The sequence below is a fragment of the Poromitra crassiceps genome (genome assembly GCF_964638095.1).
Source record: "Poromitra crassiceps genome assembly, chromosome: 3".
Lineage (NCBI taxonomy): Eukaryota > Metazoa > Chordata > Actinopteri > Beryciformes > Melamphaidae > Poromitra > Poromitra crassiceps.
In genome coordinates this window covers 55368429-55378223 of record NC_139625.1, presented here as the reverse complement: position 1 = coordinate 55378223, position 9795 = coordinate 55368429, and the positions used below count along the sequence as shown (strand labels likewise).

At 41.8% G+C, this 9795-nt stretch overlaps 1 protein-coding gene across 1 annotated transcript in view; it reads left to right on the top strand.

Moving 5' to 3' along the window:
- atp6v1c2 (ATPase H+ transporting V1 subunit C2) overlaps positions 1–6062 on the top strand; it is a gene marked incomplete at its 5' end in the record, with an annotated part of 13410 nt that extends 7348 nt beyond the window's left edge. The window contains 10 exons of the mRNA XM_083633738.1: positions 153–215; positions 462–556; positions 723–814; positions 930–1025; positions 2173–2241; positions 3072–3164; positions 3262–3349; positions 3431–3528; positions 5171–5300; positions 5663–6062. Coding sequence (XP_083489864.1) covers positions 153–215; positions 462–556; positions 723–814; positions 930–1025; positions 2173–2241; positions 3072–3164; positions 3262–3349; positions 3431–3528; positions 5171–5300; positions 5663–5767 — 929 coding nt within the window. The 3' untranslated portion in view covers positions 5768–6062. The remainder of the gene's footprint in view (positions 1–152; positions 216–461; positions 557–722; positions 815–929; positions 1026–2172; positions 2242–3071; positions 3165–3261; positions 3350–3430; positions 3529–5170; positions 5301–5662) is intronic.
- Between the last annotated feature and the right edge of the window lie 3733 nt (positions 6063–9795).

Genomic DNA, 9795 nt, shown 5'->3' with positions numbered 1-9795 from the left:
TAACATGGTCGATCGCCTTTGTCATAACCTTATAACTTATAACCTTATATTTACTCAGGTCTTTTAACCTGTTTGAACCTGAATGCATTCATCAGGAAAACTCAAGGAAAACTGATGCTAACAACCGGCTCTGATCGTTGTCCCCCTATCAGACCACAGCAGGAACCAGAGAGTGGCTCCGTCTCCCCTGAAAGCCTACCTCAAGTCCCAGAGGGGTAGCCTACTCGCCTGCTGGCACTTGCTCTTTGAGCTGCAGTGTGATGCTGTGTGTCTCAGTGTAGACAGTGCATTTCTATTCTCTGCATCTGTTCCTTCTCTTGTTTCCTCTAGCATGCTTGTATTTCAGTGTGTGCTGGTGTATTTTTGGCAATTGTACCGCTTAAAATGTCTAGTTAGTTTATGGATTTGTGTGTGTGTGTGTGTGTGTGTGTGTGTGTGTGTGTTGTGTATGTGTGTGTCAGTGGACCTGGTGAGCTACGTGACAAAGTTTCAGTGGGACAGAGCCAAGTATCCCACCGCGCTGCCGCTCCGCACCCTGGCAGACATCATCAACAAGGTACTACTGACCTCATGAGAGTTCACATTTGAAATGAGTGACATTGACTCTTACAGAATGGCACACAGCATGATTACATGTCATTAAAAATATCAAGTCCATTACGAAAAGTGCTTTTCTCACAGCAGTTTTGATGTTTGTACTGTACGTGTGTCATGTGTGCCAGCAAGTTTCCCAGGTGGAGACAGAGTTACAGTCTCGAGCCGTGGCATACAACAGCGTCAAAGCCAGCTTACAAGGCCTTGAGCGCAAAGCAGAGTGAGTAATCCTCCAACACTGTCATCAAATGTATGTAAATGGAAAAGTAGCCTACTAAAAAAAAAGACAGTATATACTGTACCCGTGTGTGAGTGTTTAACTTGTGTTATTCTAGAGGGAGCTTGCAAACTCGCTGCCTGAATGACATGGTGAGGAGAGAAGACCTGGTGAACTCAGAGTATCTCACCACACTGCTAGTAGTGGTGAGCAGGTCAGTGTCACACGTTCACTAAAACAATGCAAACTATTCCTATTCCTACTATTCCTTCCATGTTGAATGAACTCTCAGGGTGGGAAAGATTTGCATAATAAGTAGTGTTATTTATGAGGACTTCAGATAAGGCACTCTTGTGTGTACAAGTGAATCTGGTAGGGAAGTTAGCTAGCTTACTAGCTATTTAGTGAGGGTGACCACATTTTCAAACCCCCAAACTTATGCATGCATCATCAGGATGGGGGACAATTATTTCAGTGCTTAGCATCTAGTGACTGCACCTTTTCAACAAACCAAAACTGATGTTTTGTCTCCAATTCTCCTGATTGGGTTAGGTCATAATGAGTGGGACAAAACATGATAAATATCTATGTAAGCGCTGAAAACAAGTATAGGCTAATGCTATTATTATTATTATTATTATTATTATTATTATTATTATTATTTTAATTGTGGTGAAAACAATTTGGTAGTGAATGTTGGAAACGGAGACATTTTAGTTATATTTATCGGGACTCGGGACACCCATCTTCAAACCGGGACAATCCCAGACAAACTGGGACATCTGGTCACTGTTTGCAGCTATTAGCTATAGTTACCTAGGCTAAACTATATTTTTGTAGCTAGCAAGAGGGGAAATATGATGTTAAAATGTAAACCTATCAGCCAGGATTACTTAAATCCATTCATTTTTTTCTAAGGTTTTTCAGTGGAGAATCTGTGAAATAAAGGTTTGTGTGATATACTGTATATACACAACATAGGACAAAGCTGGGCTGTATCATGAGCTTGATATGTTCCCTAAGCCCTATGTTCCCTCAGATCAGTACGTAACCTGAACTCCAATCTCATCCAAATCTAAACCGCCTTTCTGGGGACCCCAACAGCACGTTTTGCACATGATCTGATGCTGAGGGAACATGGCGGGGCTGAGGGAACAGCACGTTATGCACATGATCTGATGCTAAGGGGACATGGGTATGGGGCTGAGAGAACATAGGGATGTCCCCGCCACTTGCTCATTGAGGTATAGAACGTCACACGCCCGCGTGTGTGTGACGTAACTTCAAAATGGCCGCACCACAGGATTTATGTCCTAAATAAAATGTGTTTCTTTCTGTGTGTCTGTGCATATGTTTTCCAGGGGGAGCTATGTGCAGTGGGAGAGGACCTATGAATCTTTCTCAGAGTTTGTGGTTCCTCGGTCCAGCAGGTGAAGCATTGTTTAGACAAGCCTTTCTCCATGTCTGAGTGCACAGGTGACGAGTCCTGTTCTCAGTGTCCAAATGCAGGCTAACCACAAGTGTTGCATTACCAGAAGTAAGAGTCCAGTCCACCACTTGGGAGGAGGAAATGTCTCTTTTAGTTACAGAGAGACATCAAAATGTATGGTGATGGTTTTAAATATTGGAATGACTTGAGATGCACTTGTTTTGTCTTGCCAGAGAGTCAAACAACCCCAAACGAGGGACACCACATGAAATAAGAGTGCTTAAAGACCCCTCTAGTCAGTTTGACCTGTTTGGTCAACGTACATGCGCTCGTGCTGTAACAATGCACGTCACCATTTGTGCCAAAGAGCTTCTTTCAGAATCAGAATCAGAAAAACTTTATTGATCCCAGAGGGGAAATTGGGACATGCTACAGTTGCTCATACTCAGGCATGGAAAAATATCAACATAAGCATTATAAGAGACATAGGACTGTTCCATACAATGAAATAGAATACAATAGAAGTTACATAGCTTATGTACAGTAAGTGTCACAAAAATATGTGCCTTCTCCATCAGTCATTCTCAAGTACCATTTAGTAAAGTGAAATATCTTATTAACAATTAAATAAATAACATGCAAACAAAATCTTTGCGGGTTTTATGGACTGTTTTTATGTAGGAGAAACCTCCTGGGAAGTGTAATTGCAGAGTCATATCTGTCCTGCAGTGTTAGGTTAAAATCTATTGCAAACTTTCTGGTCAACCTTTGTTTTTGTTGTCTGTCAGCTTGACCATGCTGCATAACTCTAATCTTCTGTGTGGCCAGCAGGAGACTCTACGAGGACAGAGAGGGGGGCATCTTCTCTGTCACGCTCTTCAAAAGAGCCGTCAGTGAATTCAGAGCAAAAGCCAACCAGAGCAAGTAAGCAGGACCAACTGCCAGAAAATGGGCTATCAACCCAACGCCATGTTGTCTGTGTCAATTACCATAGTGTAGCCTCTGATCCGACTCCACACAGGTTCACCGTGCGCGAGTACAACGCTGAGCTGGAGGAGCAGCAGGGGCAGGAGATGAAGCAGCTCAGTGTAGACAAGAAGGAGCAATATGTGAGTTCGACATAGTGAGTGTGTAGTTTTTTGGATGTGTGTGTTGTTGTGTTCTTCATATGTGTGTGTATTCCTCCTCAGGGTGTCTTTGTGCGGTGGCTGAAGGTGAACTTCAGTGAGGTGTTTGTCGCCTGGATTCACCTGAAAGCGTTGAGGGTGTTTGTGGAATCAGTCCTCAGGTCAGTATTGTTGATGTTGCTGATTTGCGTTGTAAGAGCCATTTTTGCTCATGTTTTGTTTTGGTCAACCTCCCACCACTTGGGGGAGTGCCGCTGTCAATTAGGCAGAGGTTAATATAATCAAGCAGGAGTTGCTGACTTGGGAGAAGCAAACAAGTTTTTGATTTAATCTAGTGACCGTCTTGCCTATCAAAAATGGTTGCTGATTGATTTGTTTTAACACGTGCAAAATTATGAAATATCCACTGTTTTCAATACAAAGGCGATTTATTACTTAGAGTTCGTAGGTTTTCCAAAACAAAGTAGATCCACTTTCTCTGTAATAAGTCAATTTACAACCATTACCACACGGTCAAAAACTTGTTTGCTTCTCCCAAGTCAGCAACTCCTGCGAGAGTAGTGCCACTGTCAATTATGCAGGTTATGATGCAAGTATGAGGATATATAATCAAGGGGTTACCTGATGCATGGTGGGAGGTTTAGCAAAACAAAACATCATTCACAAAAATGGCTCTCTTACATGCGTATTTGCTCATTCCTCAGTATAATATCTCATAGAACTATTAGTATCCAGAGAATCGGTGCCGCAAAGACAGTTGTTTTGCTTTTGGGCAGGGACGTGCACAGATAGACCCCAGGTGGTTCCCAAGCACCCTTTTGACCTCTGAGGTATTAGAGAGTTCCGGTCTGGCTTCTGTACCTGCTTGCTCGTTGTGGCATTGAATGTGGAGAACATGGAAACGTCTAATCTCGAATGTGGCTTGCACTAGTGTGCGTTGGTTGATATAGCCTTCGCTGGCATTGTGTATGACATCACTGCTGATGTCATAACGTCTCAGCTTTGAAGAAGAAGGGGGCTAAATAATGCTCCAAAGTTAGGCAAATTATGGCAAGGGAAAAACTGGCATGGCCATTTTGATCCCTTACCTCAAGATATCTGAATGAGAATGGCTTCTATTATACTAATCCCATGCAGTTTTTGGCAAAAACAATGCATTTCTTTACATGCAGTAACCAATAAATTCGTTATTTTCGCCTTCTAGTTGAATATTTCTGCATACTGGCGTCCCTAAAAAGTCTTGGAATTACATCAATTGGACATGACTGGAAAGCTGAGACTCTTGTGAATTCAATGAGCCCAATTGTATTCATGTGTGATTATGTTAGTAGCCATTTCATTGTAGTGAGACCATTTTTCGAAACTTGACCTCACTGTATAAAATTTCATTTTTTAGATATTACATTGTGTCTTACATATTTCTGTAGTGTGCTTTGAGCCTGTACCTACTTTAGCAATAAGTTCATGCAAATCTGTGGTATTTATTCCCATAGTATTTTTATTTTTACATGTAAATTGGAAGGAGGTGGACACTTTAAGTGTGGTCACCCAGGGACACCACACTGTATTTTTTTTAAATAAATAATTATGAGAGGGGTGCCCTTTTTTTCACTTGAGCACCTGCCCCCCAAAATGTCTGTGCACGCCACTGCTTTTGGGACTCAGGGGGAAGGTTTTCTTTCCAAATGCAGCTTGAATACAATAATGAGCTTGGAAAGACGGCATGTGCTTAATTAATTTGTATGTGATCTGTGTAAGTAGACTCATCATCATATGCTCTGCCATCATCATATGCTCTGCCAGGTACGGTTTACCGGTCAGTTATGAGGCTGTCCTGCTGCAGCCGGACAGAAAGCGTACAAAGAGACTGAGGGAGGAGCTCGCCTCGCTGTTTAATCATCTGGACCCCACCGCCGCTGCCAGCAAGACAGATGTAAGAGGACATCTCATGTTGGTGTGATTGTGACTGAAAAATTAGAACATCCTGTATTCATTTTTTATCTGAAACGCAAAAAACTGCAAATATGTTGCTTACTTGTGCAGTGTGTGATATTTGCAAATTAAGTCGATTTTGCAAAAGTGCTTACCATAATTGCCTTGCAAACAGATTTCAAGTAGTTTTTTTTCACATATAAGTGTGCTTCATAACATACCGTAAATACCACCACATGTAGCAATCTTAGCTCCATTCTAGAAAGAAGTCATTTTACTGGCCCGCTTATACTAAAATTGAGCTGTCAATGCTTTTATACAGCGTGACACACTGCTCTCTCTGTCGCCCCCTCTGCTAAGCAGGTGACCTGTGACATCGCAGGAATTAGCCTCTGTCAGCAGGAGTACTTTTCCTACATCTGCTTCCAAATCAGCATCAACCTGTCGGAGAGCAGCAGCGAGCGGTGAGAAGACCCACACGAGCACAACCAGGCACAGTCACAGCAGCGAGCGGTGAGAAGACCATCACGAGTACAACCAGGCACCGTCACAGCCAGGGTGGCTCACGGCGCTCATCTGGTGGCTTCTTGCAGCCCAGTCGGTGAGAGTCAGAGAAATGGGGAACGGACAGATCTTCAACACCACCGAATGTCTGATGATGTGAATAAAACAGATCTAGTGACCAAGTCAAAGGAGCTTGAATATCTCTGTTTTCAACATTTCTCTTGAGCCAGGAAGCACCGACTATAGCTCCCTGTAGGATAGCAGTATATGGGACCTAATTAAGTCAGATAGGTCTATGTTGTAAATAATAATGTAAATAATGTTGTAAATATCAACTGCAGATGGACTGGCATAAAGTCTGTAAAATACATTTGATAGAACTGGAACTGTGGAATCAAAGATGTATACCCCTCACCCCCCATAAAGAAAATGAAAAAGAAAAGCTTATTTGATCTTTTCTGATGAAAACAAGGATTAATTATTTGTTGATGTCACTGTACAGTTTTGAGCATTCCACCTGGAAATCTTTAAAGCCATCAGTGCAATAAAGTGGATTTCATGCATTCCATGCACATTATTCAGCAAAAGTAGTCCAGCAGTGTCATAGAAAATCAAATCTATTTTATTATGCATTCTTTTATTCTGCAAAAGAGAGCAGTTGAAGCCTTGGCATACATGAGTCTTCACAATGACTCTAACGTGAATCAAATGATTTGATCAGAAAAAGACTCTAAATGTAATGCTATACATGTCACCAGAGAATGCAGTGTCACTGTCTTGTGCAGCAGCCAGCCAGTCAGTTTCACAGCTTTTACCCCAGCTATAAAAAATGACATTTGATAGGCATCAGTACATCTCATACTGTACTCGTACTGCATTTGGGAATTTAATTTCATGGATGGTAAATGGACTGCATTTATATAGTGCTTGCTTTACAATGTGCCTACATTCACCCACACACATTCATACACCGAAGGTGGCAAGCTGCCACGCAGGGTGCTGGCACGGCCATCGGGAGCAATTTGGGGTTCAGTATCTTTGCCCAAGGACACTTCGACATGAGGAGCCGGGGATCGAACCACCGACCTTCTGATTAGTGTGGATGACCCGCTCTACCTCCTGAGCCACAGCCGTTCCAATTTCACTGTTGTTTTATCACAAAGTCATTATCTGGTACCTGAGCAAATAGTCATTTTGTATATTATTACTAGGCATCTCGCGCGCTAATACACACACTCGATTCCTAGGCCCTGCAGCTCGCCAAGCTGGTCCTGCAGCTTGCTTATGCAGCTCAGGCGCTGCGCGGCCTTGAGCGCCATGCAGCTCGACCGCTGTGTGGGCTCACCCGCTCTTATGACATCACTGATGATGTCACAACTTTGCATCACTGATGACATCCCAATTGTTCCTATGACATCACATCACTGATGACATCACTTATGACATCTTCAGTGATTTATGACATCACTGATGACATCAGCTCATGGTGTATGCATGGCATTCATTTAATAACTGACTGACTAGCAGTGTTGGGCAAGTTACTTACATTACTTTTACCAAAACAACAGCAGCAGCAGAATGATATCGCCTCCCCGGAACCATCCCGAAAAATAATTTAAACTGCCTAGAAGTCAGTGTAAACAATCCAAAATTCTAAATGTTATTCTTTTCGTTTGTTATTGTCTGGTTATTTGCATAAAAACACACAGTTTGATTAGGAAATGATTGTATCTTTTTGTGCTTTGATTTATTTTTTGTATTTTCTTTTTACTCAATTTGTAACTTGAGTTACTTGACAAAGTAACTGGTATAATATTAGGCTGCTGAAATGCAGTAACCAATAAATTCGTTATTTTCGCCTTCTAGTTGAATATTTCTGCATACTGGCGTCCCTAAAAAGTCTTGGAATTACATCAATTGGACATGACTGGAAAGCTGAGACTCTTGTGAATTCAATGAGCCCAATTGTATTCATGTGTGATTATGTTAGTAGCCATTTCATTGTAGTGAGACCATTTTTCGAAACTTGACCTCACTGTATAAAATTTCATTTTTTAGATATTACATTGTGTCTTACATATTTCTGTAGTGTGCTTTGAGCCTGTACCTACTTTAGCAATAAGTTCATGCAAATCTGTGGTATTTATTCCCATAGTATTTTTATTTTTACATGTAAATTGGAAGGAGGTGGACACTTTAAGTGTGGTCACCCAGGGACACCACACTGTATTTTTTTTAAATAAATAATTATGAGAGGGGTGCCCTTTTTTTCACTTGAGCACCTGCCCCCCAAAATGTCTGTGCACGCCACTGCTTTTGGGACTCAGGGGGAAGGTTTTCTTTCCAAATGCAGCTTGAATACAATAATGAGCTTGGAAAGACGGCATGTGCTTAATTAATTTGTATGTGATCTGTGTAAGTAGACTCATCATCATATGCTCTGCCATCATCATATGCTCTGCCAGGTACGGTTTACCGGTCAGTTATGAGGCTGTCCTGCTGCAGCCGGACAGAAAGCGTACAAAGAGACTGAGGGAGGAGCTCGCCTCGCTGTTTAATCATCTGGACCCCACCGCCGCTGCCAGCAAGACAGATGTAAGAGGACATCTCATGTTGGTGTGATTGTGACTGAAAAATTAGAACATCCTGTATTCATTTTTTATCTGAAACGCAAAAAACTGCAAATATGTTGCTTACTTGTGCAGTGTGTGATATTTGCAAATTAAGTCGATTTTGCAAAAGTGCTTACCATAATTGCCTTGCAAACAGATTTCAAGTAGTTTTTTTTCACATATAAGTGTGCTTCATAACATACCGTAAATACCACCACATGTAGCAATCTTAGCTCCATTCTAGAAAGAAGTCATTTTACTGGCCCGCTTATACTAAAATTGAGCTGTCAATGCTTTTATACAGCGTGACACACTGCTCTCTCTGTCGCCCCCTCTGCTAAGCAGGTGACCTGTGACATCGCAGGAATTAGCCTCTGTCAGCAGGAGTACTTTTCCTACATCTGCTTCCAAATCAGCATCAACCTGTCGGAGAGCAGCAGCGAGCGCCTTGAGCCTTGAGGCCTCACAACTTTGCATCACTGATGACATCCCAATTGTTCCTATGACATCACATCACTGATGACATCACTTATGACATCTTCAGTGATTTATGACATCACTGATGACATCAGCTCATGGTGTATGCATGGCATTCATTTAATAACTGACTGACTAGCAGTGTTGGGCAAGTTACTTACATTACTTTTACCAAAACAACAGCAGCAGCAGAATGATATCGCCTCCCCGGAACCATCCCGAAAAATAATTTAAACTGCCTAGAAGTCAGTGTAAACAATCCAAAATTCTAAATGTTATTCTTTTCGTTTGTTATTGTCTGGTTATTTGCATAAAAACACACAGTTTGATTAGGAAATGATTGTATCTTTTTGTGCTTTGATTTATTTTTTGTATTTTCTTTTTACTCAATTTGTAACTTGAGTTACTTGACAAAGTAACTGGTATAATATTAGGCTGCTGAAATGCTATAAGTAATCAGTTATATTACTGAGTTACTCCTAAAAGTAATATATTACATTTTTTTGTAATGAGTTACCGCCAACACTGCTGACTAGTAAACAAAACGAATTGTACCTTGCAGACCAGACATGGTCAGCAACAGCAAGACGCACAACACAGGTGTGTGTGTGTGTGTGTGTGTGTGTGTGTGTGTGTGTGTGTGTGTGTGTGAGAGAGTGAGAGAGAGAGAGAGAGAGAGAGAGAGAGAGAGAGATTGAGGAGAGAGGGAGAGGGAGGGAGGCTGCTATGAGCTTGCCACTCAAGCTGTACCATTTCATTTCATGGAGAGTGCGCCGTGGAGAGGATACATTTTACGCACCGCAATCATGGGCTCTTGTTTACAAACTGCTCTCTCCTATACGCCCTAGAATAAATGCATCTCGTTCCTTTAGTGTTCCTGACCACTGTGAAACATAAAGGAAA